This window comes from Vollenhovia emeryi, unplaced genomic scaffold (assembly GCF_000949405.1).
Source record: "Vollenhovia emeryi isolate VEMERY1.0 unplaced genomic scaffold, V.emery_V1.0 DF939168.1, whole genome shotgun sequence".
Lineage (NCBI taxonomy): Eukaryota > Metazoa > Arthropoda > Insecta > Hymenoptera > Formicidae > Vollenhovia > Vollenhovia emeryi.
Genome location: NW_011967198.1, coordinates 31,724 through 49,625, shown reverse-complemented (window position 1 = coordinate 49,625; position 17,902 = coordinate 31,724). Strand labels below are relative to the sequence as shown.

At 43.1% G+C, this 17,902-nt stretch overlaps 3 protein-coding genes across 14 annotated transcripts; 1 reads left to right on the top strand and 2 right to left on the bottom strand.

Moving 5' to 3' along the window:
- The first annotated feature begins 737 nt into the window (after positions 1 to 737).
- Positions 738 to 9,680, top strand: LOC105564089 (galactoside 2-alpha-L-fucosyltransferase 3-like). Of its 6 annotated transcripts, XR_001009090.1 has the most exons (5): positions 738 to 882; positions 3,528 to 4,233; positions 4,714 to 6,006; positions 7,994 to 8,079; positions 9,372 to 9,443. XR_001009090.1 is itself a non-coding variant. In XM_012016201.1 (3 exons), exons 2-3 carry the CDS (start codon positions 3,761 to 3,763, stop codon positions 5,252 to 5,254), a joined length of 1,014 nt encoding a protein of 337 aa, XP_011871591.1. In that variant the 5' UTR covers positions 738 to 882; positions 3,528 to 3,760; the 3' UTR covers positions 5,255 to 7,017. The 6 variants fall into 6 exon arrangements, 3 of the variants coding, with proteins under 3 accessions (XP_011871591.1, XP_011871592.1, XP_011871593.1); XR_001009089.1 differs by lacking the exon at positions 7,994 to 8,079 and having other exon boundaries at positions 9,372 to 9,680; XR_001009091.1 differs by lacking the exons at positions 7,994 to 8,079; positions 9,372 to 9,443 and adding an exon at positions 7,046 to 7,119.
- On the bottom strand, positions 6,566 to 9,436 carry LOC105564091 (growth arrest-specific protein 8). The gene is made up of 8 exons (XM_012016204.1): positions 9,361 to 9,436; positions 8,934 to 9,151; positions 8,610 to 8,871; positions 8,259 to 8,519; positions 8,002 to 8,169; positions 7,835 to 7,921; positions 7,543 to 7,752; positions 6,566 to 7,474 (listed from the first exon to the last, which is right to left on the bottom strand). The coding sequence occupies exons 1-8, from the start codon at positions 9,361 to 9,363 to the stop codon at positions 7,259 to 7,261; spliced, it is 1,425 nt and encodes a 474-aa protein (XP_011871594.1). The 5' UTR covers positions 9,364 to 9,436; the 3' UTR covers positions 6,566 to 7,258.
- Positions 9,681 to 9,786: 106 nt separating the features above from the next.
- On the bottom strand, positions 9,787 to 16,589 carry LOC105564087 (pantothenate kinase 3). 7 transcript variants are annotated; one of them, XM_012016197.1, is made up of 12 exons: positions 16,242 to 16,589; positions 16,051 to 16,176; positions 15,543 to 15,954; positions 13,616 to 13,797; positions 12,446 to 12,624; positions 12,181 to 12,354; positions 11,928 to 12,095; positions 11,778 to 11,854; positions 11,519 to 11,695; positions 11,292 to 11,427; positions 11,103 to 11,216; positions 9,787 to 11,016 (listed from the first exon to the last, which is right to left on the bottom strand). In XM_012016197.1, the coding sequence occupies exons 4-12, from the start codon at positions 13,737 to 13,739 to the stop codon at positions 10,963 to 10,965; spliced, it is 1,203 nt and encodes a 400-aa protein (XP_011871587.1). In that variant the 5' UTR covers positions 13,740 to 13,797; positions 15,543 to 15,954; positions 16,051 to 16,176; positions 16,242 to 16,589; the 3' UTR covers positions 9,787 to 10,962. The 7 variants fall into 7 exon arrangements, with proteins under 7 accessions (XP_011871587.1, XP_011871588.1, XP_011871589.1 ...); XM_012016198.1 differs by having other exon boundaries at positions 13,616 to 13,773; XM_012016199.1 differs by lacking the exons at positions 15,543 to 15,954; positions 16,051 to 16,176; positions 16,242 to 16,589 and adding an exon at positions 14,947 to 15,083.
- Between the last annotated feature and the right edge of the window lie 1,313 nt (positions 16,590 to 17,902).

Genomic DNA, 17,902 nt, shown 5'->3' with positions numbered 1-17,902 from the left:
GATTAGTCAATTTCTTAAGGCTTAGGGCTTAAATCTCTATTGTAGACTGGGACTTATACTTTTGTGTTATCGGCTTCCAAGACTCGAGCGCGAGTGAATGTGAGGATAAAACGCTATTGGTTTGTGCACTTTTATCAGTGACAAGTGGACGTTTCTGGATGAATTATCGAGTTTCTACAACTTGTGATGGGAAACGAACTGCATGTCGAGGCGACTGCTCTTCATCAACGTATACACAGGTATTTCACGAGACTAACTCATCTAAATTATGTATGTAAATCGTGGTATTTTGTCGCGGTCACATATCTCGCTTACGCACCGCGCTTTTAATTATCTATCGGTTTCGTGTAATCTAGGTTCCACTTTCGGGAAAGGAGATTCTCACGGACCGAAAATGAAAGTGTCGATAATTGACGTTTCTTATTTCGCCTCCTACTTTATCGACACAAAATTACCGACGGTCGGCGACGACGGCAGATGGCGCGTGCTTCGGGAGGGAAACGGCGCCAACGGGGAAATGAAAGATCCATACGCGGCGCCTGCGAGGGGTGGGTGACGTCACGGCCCGCCCGTGAGAAAACATCCCCGGCGAGAGAGGACGTCGCTGCGTCGCGGAGGACGTGCGAGGAGGAGCGCGCGCGGGCAGGATCGACGCGAGGTCGCGAAGGCAGCCGTGAAGCGGGGACGTCGCTGCGCGCCCGCGCCGCGACGACGCCCGTCGGCGGAAAAACGGGGACGGCGACGGCGACGGCCGAGCTACGGCGGCGGCCGGGCCGGGGTGCAACAAGCGTCCGCGCCGGGCAAACATGAGCGAGCCGAGCTCGCGCCTGCTGCTCGCGAGGCTCGACCTGTGCGCCGCGAATCGCCGAGTTGGCCGGAACGGTGAGTAGGGCGGCTCCGTTTCTCCAGCGGGACTAGACTCTCGCCGAGCCGAGTCGGGCGGGCGAGGGAGCGTTCGAAAGGGCGGAAGCTGCCGCGGGGGTGACTCGCCCTGTCGCGGACGAGCGTCGCGATTCTCCGCGGTGCGCGAACGCGAGGAGGGTAAGTCGAAGCCAGGCGACGTCGGATCGAAGCCGCGGCTCGCGTCTCCCGCGGGACCGAGCGGAGACTGCGAGCGCGCGTCGGACGCGGGAGCTGCTCCTGCGTTTCCTAGTGGTTTCCCTCCCTCGGGGATTGGATCTCGACGAGCTGCACGCGCCGCGTCGACGGCGATGCTTCCCCCGAGAGTATGTGTGTCGCGCGCGCAATTCCCGTCCTCGCGACGCAATAACTTTGAATGGGTATTACGCACGTATATACCCCAGTAAATACCAACGGTCACATAACATCGATATCGTAATTTCCTGCCCAACAATGTAACTTTTGCGTACAACGTGTATTATGTTATAATACATTTGTATTGCTGAGTGAGAAATTATAATATCGATGCCACGTAACGGACAGTTGGCGTTTATTGGCACGCGACTGTGCGAATTCGCAGATTTTCCACGCGACAATTAATTCTCGCGAACGAGGATCGACGAGAGAGAGAGGGAGAGACGCGTGTGCTCTTGTAACTCGGGGGATGAAATTGTCAAGGTGCAAGTGGATCTCGCGTACACGCGTACGAAACTTTCTCGAGCCATGTGAAATTATCCGCGTCTCGTCTCGTGACGTTGCTTTAAATCTCCCAAGTTTTCTCATATCGAGGCGGAAGATTCACGTCGCTAAATATGACGGAGTGTGATACGTAGCCGTGCCATGTCATGCCATTTTTCGAAACTTCTAAACGCCACCCTCCCCTCTCGCCGAGCGACAGGGGGTGTCGCGTACCCTCCCCGTCCGCCGTCGCCCCGCGTTAATTACGCTCTCATTAACACATCGTTCCGGATGTAGCCGCCACGTTCGTTCCCTCGGACGAGTGTTAGAGCAGCATTCATAGTCGGCGGTTCGATCGTAGGCTCAATCATAAATCTCTTCCTCAAACGCGAACTCGTGAAAAGTGAAAATTTTCATTGGCAAGGATTCGTTGATGAAATTTTTCGCCTTTCACGTAGTTCTCGCTAGAGAAACGGATTCATCATCGAGCCCCGTGAATCTTTTTCTCTTGCGTGAACTCGTGAAAAGTGAAAAATTTCGTTGAAGAATTGAGTACTCGTCAATGAAATTGTTCACTCGTAAAAGTGAAAGTTTTCATTGACGAAGTGAATTTGTTAATGAAATTTCATTGACGAAGATCAATTTGTTAATGAAATTTCTCGCCTTTCGTGAGATCACGCTAGAGGAAAAGATTCATAGAGCTCGATTATGAATCTTTTTCTCTAGCGTGAACTCGTGAAAAGTGAAAAATTTCGTTGAAGAATTGAGTACTCGTCAATGAAATTGTTCACTCGTAAAAGTGAAAGTTTTCATTGACGAAGATTGAATTTGTTAATGAAATTTTTCGCCTTTCGCGAGATCACGCTGGAGGAAAAGATTCATGCTGGAGAAAAAGATCCATGGAGCTCGATCATGAATCTTTTTCTCTAGCGTGAACTCGTGAAAAGTGAAAATTTTCATTGACAAAGATTGAATTCGTTAATGAAGTTTCTCGCCTTTCGCGAGATCACGCTAGAGGAAAAGATTCATGATCGAGTCCCAGATCTTATATTTAAAGTCGTTTCAGGATCATTTTTAGATACACGCAGCATCTCTAGATAAATGTAAGACGATCCTGAATCCATAGCCCACGTTTTTCATTTTCTGGTTAACTGTTAACCAGAGATTAGTCGACTCTCTATCTTTTTTTATGTTATATTATCTAAGAAGAGACAGAGAATCGACTAACTTCTGGCTAACAGTTAATCAGAAAATGAAAAGCCAGGCCTACGAATGCCTCACTGCATGGTTCGCGCGTCCAGAGTCGATTGTTAGCTCGCTAGGATCGTTTATTGCGATTCCCACTACGAATTTCTTTTACACTTGTAGGATTACAATGCTGACATTTGTAATTTACGCTCGCCAGAGTCGTCGCTTGCATGGAATTTTAGCTTTGCGTAGCAGTTGCGTGTTGGCCATGTCCTTTTTCTATGATCCAGAGAAGAATTGCGATCCGATCTGGCTGGGGGGGGGGGGGAGGCGGGGATTAAATTACATTTAAATCACTCGACGCATTTCTGTGGAAAGCGATTATACTGATTGAGTAAAAGAGATCGTGGGGCACTCCGGAATGAGATACACGGAATGCAATTATGTGGAAGTAATTTCTAACGTGGGATTTTTCTCGATTTCTAAGTCCGTATGATTAAAACTTCTGAACACGCGAGCTGACGCTTCAAATGTATCATGAAATATTTCTTCACGACATATATGGAAATGAAATGAAGTATGATAAACTCTTGTCACGTGATTATATTGAAAAGAGATTCCTATAATTTTCTACCGTCACGTTACATGGATATCTCAACTTTAGTCTTGCAATCGAAGTAACGTTAAAATTTGCACGTAAAAAAACGTCATGTTATCTTGAAAATGCCGTGTACACTTATCGCTCATTTATTGTTGTCAAGATGTACGTCGGAAAGCAAAGGACATGGCACACCTGTAGATATGAAATGCCGGACTAGCGCGAGAAGCGTGAGCGGCCGACCAGTAGAGGCAGAGCAAGCGAGAAGCAGAGCAAAGTAGTGAAGAAAGGGTAGACGGCCAGGCACGTAGAAAGCGAGGGAGAGAGACAGAAAAAAAAAAGCCGAGCATCCCATCGCGCGCTGAAAATTCGCGTAGCGCGAGATTAGCGGAGAGAATGAGCCACGCTCAACAGCATGTGCTTGCGAGCGCGATAGTCCTCGCGCTGCTAGTGGTGTTCGGCATCCACGTCTTCCTGTTTCCCATGTACACGTCGACCCCGCCGGCGCGCCACATGAAGATCTCCGCGTACGAGCAGGCGCTCTGCCGCGCGAACCTGAGGAACAACGTCCGCGTGCCGGCGTCGGAGCTGCGCGACAACCCCTGCCCCAGGTACGGCATCGTCTCGGCGGTCCAGGGCGGCAGGCTGGGCAACCAGATCTGGGAGTACGCCTCCGTGTGGGCGACCGCCCGGCGCACCGGCCTGGAGCCGTTCATGCCGCGCTGCATCCTCAAGACCCTGGAGGAGCACTTTGAGAACCTCAGCATCCCGCCGCTCAGCTACATCGGCCGGTGCACCCTGGACGTCGGCCAGGTGGTCAACTCGCTCGGCCAGTGGAACAGCACGGAGCAAAACATCATTATCCCCAGGTCGGCAGACCGTTGGAGATCTTACGACGCGGAATGAAATAAGTTGTACACAACTCTTGCTTAATCTTGCAAAAGAGGAGAGAGAAAGAGAGGAGAGATGTATTGAAATTTATTCATTAGATTTGTAGCAGAGGAAAGTCCCCTGTTATGATAGAATCTTAATATGAGATGATGGGGTTTCTGCTAGGCGTCTATTTTGGTACCACCGTGAATTTATCGCCATTCACTGTTAGATTGTATAATCGTTGCGAGAAAAGATTTTTGATTGAATGTTAAAAACCTATAATCTCGTGTTAGAAACTCTGTCATAATAGGGGACTTTCCTTTATTACCGTGTCAATTAGTACAAGTTTGATTAAATTTGCTTTATTCAGCTTAAAGTATAATTTTGATTGCACTAGTTGTAGCATTATTTTATTTGATATTCAATGTGCAATTCAAGAAAAATAAGTGAAATAATAATTGTGCACTCTTTCTCAGGCACGCGGCTTATTGGTCCTTGATACTGGTCTGGCTGGACGACGTACGGCGGGAGTTCACGTTCAAGCCGAGCCTGAGGATCTACGCGGAGAAGGTGTTGAAGCGCGTGGCGGAGAAATTCAACCTGTCCTCGCCGACGTACGTCAGCGTACACGTGCGTAGGACCGACTACGTGGATTACCTCTGGCAGAAGCTGAAGACGCGCCCGGCGCCGATAAGTTACTACCTGTCGGCGATGGATTATTTCGCCGGCAAGTACAGCAACGTGGTCTTTGTGGTGACGAGCGACAATATCGCCTGGTGCAAGTACAACTTACGCAGCAAGCGTCACCGAATCAGCTTCGTGTCGGAGAACGACGGCAAAGGCCCCGGGAGGGATCTCGCGGTCCTGTCCGCGTGCAATCACAGCGTAATAGACTACGGCACTTACGGCTCCTTCGGGGCCATTTTGGCCGCCGGCGAAACCGTGGTTTACAATGTAACAACATACTTTTCTACGTTGATCGCTGACGTGCTACCAAACTGGAGGATAATGAGTTGAACGTGAAAATCAAATAACCAGAAATAAGAAAGCCGACGGATCTCACTTAAGTTACACCGTACGCGCACATTCTTTTGTAATACGTAATCTTTTTTCGAAAGTCGATAAATTACTTGTGGAGGCTTTTCATTAATTTACAACGGGAGGGAGACAGAGTTTCCGGAAATTTACGGTTCCTTTTCAATGCCGGTAAAGTACAAAATTTGCAATTCAACGTTTAAATTAATTAACACGACTCTTATCAGACCGCAGACCAAGTGCGTACAAGCCACGTAGATAACCATCGTACATTTACATCTGCTATTTATGCAAGTATGGTAATTTCTAACTACTTGAAAGTGTATCTTGCCTTTTCCCTATTCTAGATAATACATATGCTCATATATTTTCTCTTTATTTATCATACGAATGCGTAAGTATCTCGCCAGTAGTGAAATGAAAGTGTGTTGCTGCATCACATAAAATTTTGTATGTATAAATGCGTCATACTGACGATGTTAAGCATACATTACGCTCTTATTTAAATTTAGCGTGCGCACCAAGCTAGGAATCGATGCACCTTTAAACGTAGCGAGCGAATCTTTCAAGGAAAACTCGAGGAAAAGGTTTACAAATGGAACAATGGACCACTAATATCTAAAAATTAAAACAGATGCTTATTTTTTCTACGACTCTGATACACACTCGACACGGCCGTAAAAAATTTCACGGAAAAGGGAAAATAGAACGTAGATCGGAGATGTTCTTTCCAGGTAAGATGACAACCAAACGAGCCTAATTCAGATAAAGAGAAAAGAACACGCGTACAGATAAATTCTAAATTTTGCAGTGCTCAGAATTGTCTTGACTGGTTAATCCCTTAGCTTTTCCGAAACCTACATTTTTTATATATTATTTCGTAATTCACGTAATTTTCTATAATGTAGCCTAGTGTTGTGGAGTTTCAAGTTGATTGTGTTTACACGGTTCAATATGCATTTCATATCGTAGCAAGCGTGTAACGTACACTTCACAGAGACACGAAACCGACGTAATGACAAAACCATCTGTAAATCTTATAATGTACAATGATTTCAACTGTGATTCTATTTCTTATTGTGCCAAAATTCTTAATATATACATATAAGCATATATATAAATATATATGTATTATAAAATTATATCTATACAAAGCGTTGTATAATATTTACAAATCTGTGAGCAAATGCTAAATTATTTCTTCACTTAACCGTAAAGTATTATGAGATGGGAAAGTTTACAGACTATTACTATTATTGCGCGAGGAAAGGACGGGCAAGTATTTTACATAAAGCCAGTGTTTGAAATTTATTAACCATGTGACCTGATGTATTTGACTTACAGGTGTTTTACAAGTTAGACTAGTCAGTGTCTAATATCTATATGTTAATATCTATATATGAATGTATCTTTAATGTATTTGTGCCTGCCAGTTGTTAGATATTTGACGAGACGTTGGAGAGCGCGAAGGAAAGTTACGCAGTCAGTAATGGAATCATGAAAATGTGTATGAGCCGTATATGATATCAGATTTTTCATTGCCAATATTAACCACGGACGAGAGATGTGATTAGAGGCAAAAGCATAAATATGTTGAATAATTACTGAGACTATACAACTTACAGGCATCGATACGATCTACTCTGTACATTCTCTGTGATAATTTTGTGTAATTTTTGAGAACATAACGCATAAACTAAAATGTATTTGTTTTACAAAATAAAAATACTCTGTGTCAAAGTTAATTCTACATGTTCAGAGGTAATATTTCAGGCTTTCTCACGTATCGCTTGTTAGGAAGTACCGCTAGATGCATTAAACGCGACACATATCAAGTATTGTATGGCTTATTGAAAAACTTATTATCTCTTCCATTAAAATATACAAAAATAGCGATAAAATGTGTCCACTTGTCGGTACAATTTTCTCAGACAAGGTATATAAAATTTTCATAAATCGATTATATGTAAATATTTATAAAATGTATTACTGATTTGTTGTAACGAGCCCAGCTGGGCCTAAGCTGAATTTCGCACCGGCAATCTTCATCCTCAGGGGCTGAAATCCAAGTTCAGCCTTGGGAATTCCATATTCTTGCAGTTTACTCTCGTAAGCCGCTAACAAATCGTCGTGTGCTTTGCACACTTTCGCTAATTCGTATTGTAAATCTTGTATTGCAGTATTTTTTCTATTGAGCATATCCTACAAGGAAATATTGTATTACTACCGTATTCGTATCTAATTCAGATTGTCATAATGAGATTGCATACCTCTAATTTTTTATTCACACTAACGACCGCCGCAGGATCCAATTGGGCAGCAGCTAACACTTCGCTAATCTGCGCTTCGCGTTGCTCCAGTAAGTCCGACAACTTTTCTAATTTCTTTTCCAAGAGTACATTCTTTAAACCCGTTTTCTGTTGCAGTTCGAATATAGCCGAGACAAATCTAGAATGTAACTCGTCTCTCTCGGATTGACACTAAATAAAATGCGTTAGGTATATGTACGTTTCGAAAATGTATGTTATTGTACGTTCGAATATGTGTATTTAAATATCTTACTTTTTCAAAACGCAGCTCGAGAACTTCATTCTCCCACTTTAAATTTTCTAGATCCTTTGCCACCACGGACAATCTCCGTTTTGTATTCTGCAATAATCATTGATTCAATTATGCTTTTGGTTTTCCGTAACGTCATTATATGTCAAAGTTGTGTTTCAGATACCAACAACCAAGCACTGCTTGTCTTTCTCATAATTTGCAAGTTGACGATTAAGTTCCGCAGTCGTTTCCTGCAAAGCTTTCAGGTCGGCCAAATATTTTTTATTCTCCGCTGTCAGTTCCCGTACTTGCTTCTTCATACGTTCCTCGCTGTTTCTCATCACTTCCATTTGTTCCTGTTAAAAGGTTTGCCACGTTAATTGAAAATCTCCTGATTCCGGCTTTCCACGATTCTATAATTGTACAATTTACAATAACAGTTCACCTTCATACTCTTAATTAACGATAAGTTGTTCAGTGTGATATCATTGTAATAATTTTTCATTTCAGCAAACGCACTCTCGTGGTTCTTTATCAGATTCGCGATTTGCACGTTCTTCCTCTCTTCCACTTCAGTTATTTCCATGCGATGCTTCAATATTAAGGACTCATATTGGCTAGTTAATTTTTGTTCGTACTTTTGCTCCAATTCTATCGCCTCGGATTCAAATTTCTTCATCATATTGCTCATTTCCTCCGAATTGTGCTGCATTTTGGGCGCGTAAAATAAAGCATTTTTTCTCAATTACAATTTAACATATATGGAAGGCGGCAAATCGTTACGTGCGTGTCTTACCAATTTCAATGCGCGGATTTCGTTCATATGCGCCACTTCCTGTTCTTTCTGCTTTTTTTTTAGCTCCGTTTTATCTCGAATAAGCTCGTTTTCTTGCACGACATGATCGTCTTGCGCCAGTTTAAGAGCAACCAAATGCTCGGCCTTGGTCTCTGACAAATTAGTCTGATGCTCGTACATCAAGTGTTTCACCTTTTGCTTGTACAACTTAAGTTCAGCCTCATGATCCTCCGCCAATTCCTCTTTTTCGCGTTCTTTATTTCTGAAGAATTTTTAATGAGGTCACGTACGTTGCAAACCAGCCAGTCATTACCATCAATGTACCTGATTATAGCGCGTGCTTCATCCAACTGATGCCTCGTAATTTCCCAAAAAGTCCGCAATTTGTCCCGCTCTAGTTGGAAAAAGTTTCTTTCCTCCCGTTCACGTTCCATCTCTTCCAATATCTTGTGGGCGTATATCTCCAATTGCTCTCTATTCATTTTCGTTGTGTCTACCCCGTCGACATTATCTGTCGCTTTCCCCTTTGCTTTCTTAGGACCCTTTTCATCAATTTTAAATAACACAATTAAGAAACGCTAATTCATAAAACATGAAAGAAAGAACATAATCATAGATGTAACAAAAATCATAATTATACGTGCGGAATTACATAAAAGCGTTTAATGAAAATGTATGTACTGATAAAATACTGATATCTATTGTGGTAAAGCTTTTATAGCTGATTAATAGTTAAAATTAATAAACTTACCATTTTTTCAGATATCAAAAAAGCCGCAAAAAGAATTATAAAAAGATGTAGCGCGAATAATGATGACGGTACTACTAGATCTATAGCCTCACATCAGCTGACTATGTACAAATCAGTCAGGCTTGACATTTAGCGCGAGCTGTTTTGTAAGAACGTTGCTAGGTAACCATGTCTAATACTCTTATTCCGTATACATGTATGCAGAATGCAGATTTTATGCGACTTTGAATTTTGAATGCGCCTTTCAAACGTGAAGTTTCTGTAAAATATACATTATAATACGACATACGTTATTGAAATTAATATTTAGAAACATTATTTACATATTATGTTAACTAGTTCATTTTACTCACAAAATTTTAGTTCAAATGTTATTGCGAATAACAACGTAGAGGTATGGACACATACGTACGTACACATTTTGCATTGTACATTAAAGTGATATTTTATTAAAGTTTGCTTGGTATACTTCACAATACATTGCAACAGAAATGAGTTTGAAGGACACGCTTGCGATAATATCAAATTATTCGAGAAATTAACATTTCGAATGGTCAAAAATGTTAGTTAACATTTTTGCTTAGTTAATAGGAGATAAATATATCACGATTGTTGTTTTCTAAAACAATGTATGTATTTTCTTTACGGTACAATATCAGCGTTTCAATAATACGTTTTCATTCATTCGCATTACTACACGTTTCTCGAAAACAGGATTTAAAATTTGACACATTTTGATAACTTGGAGTATGCACCGCATCGTTTCGTAACATCCTGACGGAAGCGTATATTTTGCATTACAAATCGCAATAGCACCGAAGCGACGTAAAAAATTCATAATTCATACAATTGCCAGTTGCGCAACATGCGAATGAATATTTTAATAAAAAGTTGCGTTACTATTCAATTAAAAAGTTCGCATTAAAAATTCATCTTACAACACAATACATTAACAACAGAATATTACGAATATTAACAATTAGTGCGAAAGTATTTACTATTACAATGATTTCTTTCGTTTATAAACTTACGAAAAGATGTGCAAGTGTAATAACGATTGCCATATTACTTATATACATAAAAACCTGTGCACATTTGTAGAAAAACTTTACAATATAAATTATGAGGTAGAACTAGTCTATGCGGCATGTAACGAACATCGGAAGGAGGAGGCAATCCTTTATCTCTTTGGATTTGGTCCATTATTGATTTTATCTGCCGAGTCGTATTAGATTTGTGCTCGTAATCGAACATATATCAAAACCCTCCGATCAAAAAGAAAAGAACTATCTTGACACAATTACTTTTTTCTACATTAAAACAGTGATAAATTATACAACGACACTTAAGAAATATACCCATAATTCTATTACTAAATATGAAGGTTTTTCCGTTTTATTACAATCAACTGATACTCAATAGACTGGAAAGATAGATTCGTAAAAGAATATAACAAAAATAAATATAAAGAATATTTACTGTTATAGTTAAAAATGAGAATAATTACGAACAAATCTTGCTCACTCAAGAAATGTTCTGCGAAATTGGTCTTATGGAATGCTGCACGTTGTAAGACTATCTCCTTAACACTTTCCATTGTGTCTAGCTCGATTCGCCATTAAATTGTAATAGACAACCCACTGCTCCGAAGTAACCCTGAAATCAAGACGCAATATTCAGTGATACGTCTGATGTGAATAGCATTTTACAATATGAGCTCTCGCAACCAGTTGGATTCTTACTTCATGTTCCAAAAACAGGGCCTTCAAAGTTCCTTTAGACCAATAATCCATAGCATAGGCCAACAATTTCATCGATATAGGATTTACCCTGAGAAAATTCCCTACAAATACGACCTGAAAGCGAAAATTGTTACAAATGTCCAGTTTGAGAGATGATATATGTATAACATAAATTACATATATTATTACCCTCTCAATTTTTTCATTAACAGCACACATACGCGCGATAGAACCAATGTTATTCGTGATAGTAACAAGAGTTGCACGCGCCAGATCTTCCTTCGTCACGGTGTTTCTGCGGTCTTTGGAATTCATTTGCCCAAAACTAAAAACAATGGAATATAAATGAAGAAAGTAAAGGTATTGTATCTCAGAATAGAAATTAAGAATTGGGCAAATCTTTGCAATGGTTGTACCTGCTCGCAACTAAATCTCCGGGAAGACTGAAAGGACCGTAATCACCGCCATATATGTCTCTAACCAACTTATCCACTCTTGTATTATCGCCGCCCGTGGCTAATTCTATCGCCTCTTCAAAGGTATTGCATCCAGTGAGAAGACAACATAATCCTAGGAACGTACCACCACCTAGGCTATAAGGTAACACAAGTGTTATACCGCTATTGGCAAACATCTTATCGTTACAAGATATGACAGGCGCGCAATTTACTTTACCTTGTTCCAGATATCCTTTTATAATTTTCCGGCCCGTATACGGCTAGTATACTTACTCCAGAGCCTATATTGACGAGCTGCAGGATACAATGGATCAGTAACTTGTTCAATCAAGAAAGCGCACAACGAAATATCTCCGCGTACACTTACCAAGAAAGGATATGGTTCGGAAAAGTCGTAAGGTACTTTATGACACTTGCTGTCGTCGGTAGGGTTCGACCAATAATAGCATTCGTGTGGATTCGTAGTCTCTATATAGAGCATTCCGCGTATTAAACTATCTAATTCGTCGAACTTTGCCAAGTTCATGTTTACTTCCTGCCAAAAGATTTCGTTACATTTTAACAATTATTCACGTCGCAATTGTGACAAGACAGAAATGAAGACGGGCAATTTTCCGAACCTTATTGAAATTATCCTCGAACTTGAAAGCGCCGCCCCCAGTGGCGCAAACAGTAGTCACCAGATTCGCCATACCCTTTGATTTTGCTAGCGCTAAAAAATTTCCCATTTCGCTCGTAGGAAACCTAATGAAGTGCAACGTTCCTCGTCTGCCTCTGATGCAGACGTTATCCATCTGCAACAATTGTTGAAGCCAGCAATTACCGACAGGTCCGTGTAGCCAGTGAATTACAGAAGGTACAAGTTAAATATTCGACAACGCTCACTTGTAAATGCGTATCGCGATGACCAGTTTTTCCGTATGCCGAATTTTTAGTGAGATACCGGCGGATATTTTTTAATGTCTCAACCTCTGCGTCCGCCTCGTCTCTCGTTATATCTTTCGGCTCAAAGTATACCAGTTTGCACAATGTACCGCCTATATCCATCCCAAACCAAGGCATCGCTGTAACAACAAGGCACGATTAATATTTCATCCCGTCTAAATTTCTACGAAAATAATGATAATGTTCCTCAAGAATACATTTTTGTAAAAAGGGTACGATGACCGCTACAGCAGTTAGAAACTGTGTGTGAAATTCAATTTTTAAAGATATGATTATTAACACGTCATGCAGAAAAATTGTGGCAAGCAAATGTAAAAGGTATATATATATATTTACACAGTATAAGAATTTATCTAATTACAAATGTACTTTCGGGTGACAATCAAGCGAGGTAATAATGTTCCTGTCGCAAGCATCATCTACCTTGTTACATATGTTATTTAGCTTAACAAAATCAAATTAGAGACAAAATTCGATACTTGTTATATAAAAAGATCTAAGAGACGATTCGAGCCCAGTACAAGCCGACGAGCGATGTCTACGATATAATTATTGTTTTGTACAACTCTACACAATGTTAGGCACGATATAGCTGCGGGTATTCCCAAATGCATATGGTACAGTCGTTCGAGTACAATATTCATGATATTGGACAAAGTATGGACACGGGACTTTCAGCCTATAGTCTCTTCCAAGTACAATATTCACAGTTTCATTAATATTCGTTTCCACCGTTTTTCAACCCAGGCTAAGCCGTTAATAGTTTCGACCCCTGCTCGGTCAGTCGAAGGTTGACCATTAACTGATATAACAATCAAGTACAAACAATTATGCGTATTAAGAATACACGAATACGGAGACACCGCAGCTGCACACAGCGAATATCGTAACGCGTGGACACTTGCACTCGCTCGTCGGCTACATATCGATCTCGATACATCGCTCAGTTATGTATTCGATACATTTCTACTCTGTACAAAAAGTCATGGACAAATTGTAATAATCGTGGACACAAGGTACAAAGTAAAACCGCCGAGCGTCCCGAGCGACGCAACGGGCAACGTAGTGTTATAATAAAAAGTAAAAAATTGGCAATCTAGGCACACATACAATCCACTGACTCACAAGGAGATGAACGATTCCTCGCTTCCTTGGTCACGGCTTCGCCGGTGGAGTATCCGTTGGACTGCATGTCTTTTGGCGTTAAACTGTTCTTATGGCTGTGCGGACTCATTGCATCAGGGTGAAATAGCTCGCTACGATTCCACCTATTATGGTAAATAATGCATACGCTGAAAAAGATACATACGCACACTGGAGACACATTTTTTTTTCTTTTCAAGCGCAATCTCAAATGAAATAGTATATCGTGCCTTTACGACGCGTCATGTTTAAAATATTATGCAAATGCGGTCCCCATTTTCTCCGCCGGCCAGTATATATATATATTTTTTTTCAAAATCCTCCAACGCGGCGGAAGAACTTTTGAAAGTTGCGCGTGCACGCGGCTTATTTTCAAGTCAAGAGTCAAAGATCAATTCCTTCCAGTTGCGCACACAATGTGTAAGGTACGCGCATTATATACATAGGCATAATATTTACATAGGTAACGTCACGTAAAGTCATCATATACATTTCTGTGCATTTTTAAGTCGCTTTAATGTAATCCGCTATTATCCCATATATGTCGCGTATACACTTGCCGACTGAATACAAATACAAATCCCGCTTTTCGTCACCGCGCCGTTTCCGTGAACGCTTATCGCAAAATATAATAGAAATATAACGGAGTATCGCAGCTGCTTCTCAAGACGAGATCTCGAGAGTGCCTCGGCAGGACGGACGCAATTTCGGTGCGAAACACCGAGGCCAAAATCCGCAACGTGCTCTTTGCGTCTCGAAACACTCTACTTTGCAGCCGATAAATGCGTTTAAAAAATTTGGACAAATTGTACATTATACACTGTGCTATCGTACGTCGTCGACGGAGTTTTCAAGCGTCTCGATTTGTTCATATAAAATACAATGCCTCCAGATACAATGTCGTAGACTGGGATCTCGGAGCAACAAGTGCGGAGCACGGACGTTTAAAATTCGCGTCTGGCTTACACGCGGCCGGCTGCTCGCCCTCGAACGCCAGCGGCACAGACGCGCTATTACGTAAACACGCCACGATAAATTAGTAATTATACAGGCGATCGATCTCCCGCTAACACGACATTGTTCCCATTTCGCGGCGACCGCTCCTGCCGCGGTCGCCAGCGACGCGCCGGTGTATTTTCGACTCGCCGCGCGCGTCAGCGCCGCTGTCGTCGTCGTCGTCGCCGCGACGTCGACCCGGGGGACCGAGATCGCGGCGGGGACGGCGACGCGGAAGCCGCGGCGCGGAGAGACGGTGGCGTGACGTCTCACGCGCCACGCCAGGCCGGCGTGACACTTACTCATCAGATTGTCGAGCGGGAGCGGCGCGAGTCGCACACACGCACACACACCTCAACGGCGCCGTCGCCGCCGCCGCCAGAGAGACCGGACGTTCCCCCCCGCCCCGCTGTCCGACTGACCGCGACGACCAGCGAGCGACGACTGCGGAGCGCGGCCGCCGCGCGGCCGTATAAATAATAACACCGCGGCGGCGAGTAACTGTACAGCGAACGGGACGCAGACTGCGGGGAGCGGGGAGACGGTGGGCTCTGCGCGGCGTCGCGCTCGGCGAATTCGATATCGCGCCGAGAGCGTACGCCGAAGAGGCCCTGCCCCCGCGCGTCTAAACGCTCGGATTACGTAAAAGCCCCGAGCTAATAATCCCGCGATAAGATAGCGACGTTCCGAGAAACGTGACGTCCGCGGTGCACACGCTTCCAGAGGGGTTCTACGTCGGATCGCGCCGACGGCTTCTCTCGATCGACGTTACGCACCCCCGTTCCCGGACACGCGCGGCCCCCCCCCCCGAGTCCCTCCCGAAGCCACCCGGGGAACGTTTCCGCGTTTCCTCCTTGTACGGACGCGCCGCGCCGTCGCGCCGCCTCGCTTGATTTACCTGGGACGATCGTTCCGCGCTGCCCGACTGCTCCGTGCCGTCCGGGAACGTTCGAGAAGTATCGCGCGCCATGACAGAATCCCGAGACCCGATCAGCTGATCGCGCGCCGACTTCCCTTCCTTCCTTTTCTCAAACGGACACCCGTCCTTGTTCGCACTCTCGCGCGTTCCTCTCTCTCTCTCTTTGCTTCTAGTTTCTTCCCTCGGTTTCCCGGCCGTATCGTCCGCAGAGTTTGGAAAAATCAGCAGAATGCATTTCCAAACAGTACCACTTTAATCGTGTTTTCCTTTCCCGGGAACCGAATTCCGGCAAACCGCTCCTCTTCTGTTTCCCCTTCGCAAACTCGTCTCTTCCCTCAAACACGGTCTCGCACTCGAGTCGACGTTCGCATTCGTGATTTATTTGCAGAGGCTAAAAAAATATTAACTATGCAAAATTAATCCGTCATTACGTAAGCGCTCGACGTAGACATTCGAGGGCTTCGCTAGCGTTCTGTTTTTAACATACTTGACCGTCCACGTGCCGAATCTCGGTCCGACCGCGCTCTTATCGCCTGTATCTGTATCTTGGTGTAATAATATCAATATCGCTCGGCCGTCCTGACATCGCATCCGCGCGGTCAAATTTCCATTTCTGCAAAGTTCAACGGGCGGTCAATGGAATTCTACCATAGTATAATCCTGGGTTGGGAAAATTACCTTATAAAAGTGTCCAGTTACAGCTCTTTCGCTAAAAATGTAACTAGTTACAGTTACAAGCCACCAATTCTGAAAAGTAACGCGCTACTTTTCGCGTTACTTTCGCCTTACTTAAAATTTTCGCCAGGGAGAGTGGACCTACTAGTTATACCGCGATTCTACCGCGTCTTCCGTTTTCCATCTTACGTAATTCCGTCGCGAGAGACGGTCGCCGACGTTTGTTTTCACTCCGCCAATTGAATTAATCGCCAATTACGTTAATCGAAGTTTGGTCATCCAGTTGTGTTACTCCAAACTGACCGAGCGGCGTAAATATAAATCAATCTCTTCAATCGCTGATCGTGATATTGGCGAGCCGTTACGTTGCGCTTCATTTAAATATCTTGCACTTTCTCTCTCGCTCTCTTTGTCTCTCCCCCCCCCTCTTCCCGCGATAAAATATAAATTGCACGTTCAGACTTTGAACGCGGAAAGAAGGAAAGTTATGAAAGGAGTCGCGAGAGAAGACGATCGTCGGGGTGCGAGCGAGACTACGGCGTCAACATAATTTAATTCATATAATTTTTCCTCGTCGGAAAAGTATTCCACAGAAGCGACAACAATGACTTGCAACAATGATACCCGTCGCTAATCACAGCTGCAAATGCTGTACCCACTCGTCGTCCTTGGTCCAATCTTTCTTCCTTTCTAGTTGGTCAAGAAAAAATTGATAAATTATCCACGTTGACGAAATAGTACAGTTGTTGTCTAATAAGTTAATCACCAATGAAGTTTGATCAATCGACGCAATTACTCACGAAACAACTTTTAGCTGTCACAGCTCGCCATTCTCGATCTAAAGCCCGCCGCAGACTATGCTAATTTTCCCGCTGGATCGCTTGCAATCTCATAAATTACTATCATTGCGCCACTCAGCACTCAGGATTTCTAGTAATTTACTAAACCGCAAGCAACCCAGCGGGAAAACTCAGAAAAGTAGCATCGTCTGCAGCGGGCTTAATCTTCCTTTTCATACGATTTTTCCTGCTGGATCACTTAAGCCCATATCAGACTACGGATTGAGATTGGGATTAGATTGAAATTTGACCAATCACAGTAAAGTTTACTGATCTCAAGTTTAGTAACTTTTACTCTAACTGGTCAAATTTCAATCTAATCCCAATCTCAATCCGTAGTCTGATACGGGCTTTACGAGAACCAATAAGTCCCAGTCTACAATAGATGATTTAAGCCCTAAACTTTAAGAAATTGGCCAATCACGGTCAAGTATGAGAAGAATGCGCGACTGTGATTAGTCAATTTCTTAAGTCCCAGTCTACAATAGAGATTTAAGCCCTAAGCCTTAAGAAATTGACTAATCACAGTCGCGTATTCTACTCGTACTTGACCGTGATTGGCCAATTTCTTAAAGCTTAGGGCTTAAATCATCTATTGTAGACTGGGACTAAGGCTTAGGGCTTAAATCTCTATTGTAGACTGGGACTTAGGATACAGAGTTTTAGATCAGGTGACTAAGACCTAAATCCTGATAGGCTCTCGTAAGCAATTCAGTAGGAAAAATAGCATCGTCTGCCGTTGGCTTAACAAATCGTTCATGTTTCATTGGACCAGTACAGCTATTAAGCCTTGTGTCCACGATCCAAGAACTGTGTCAAAGTTCT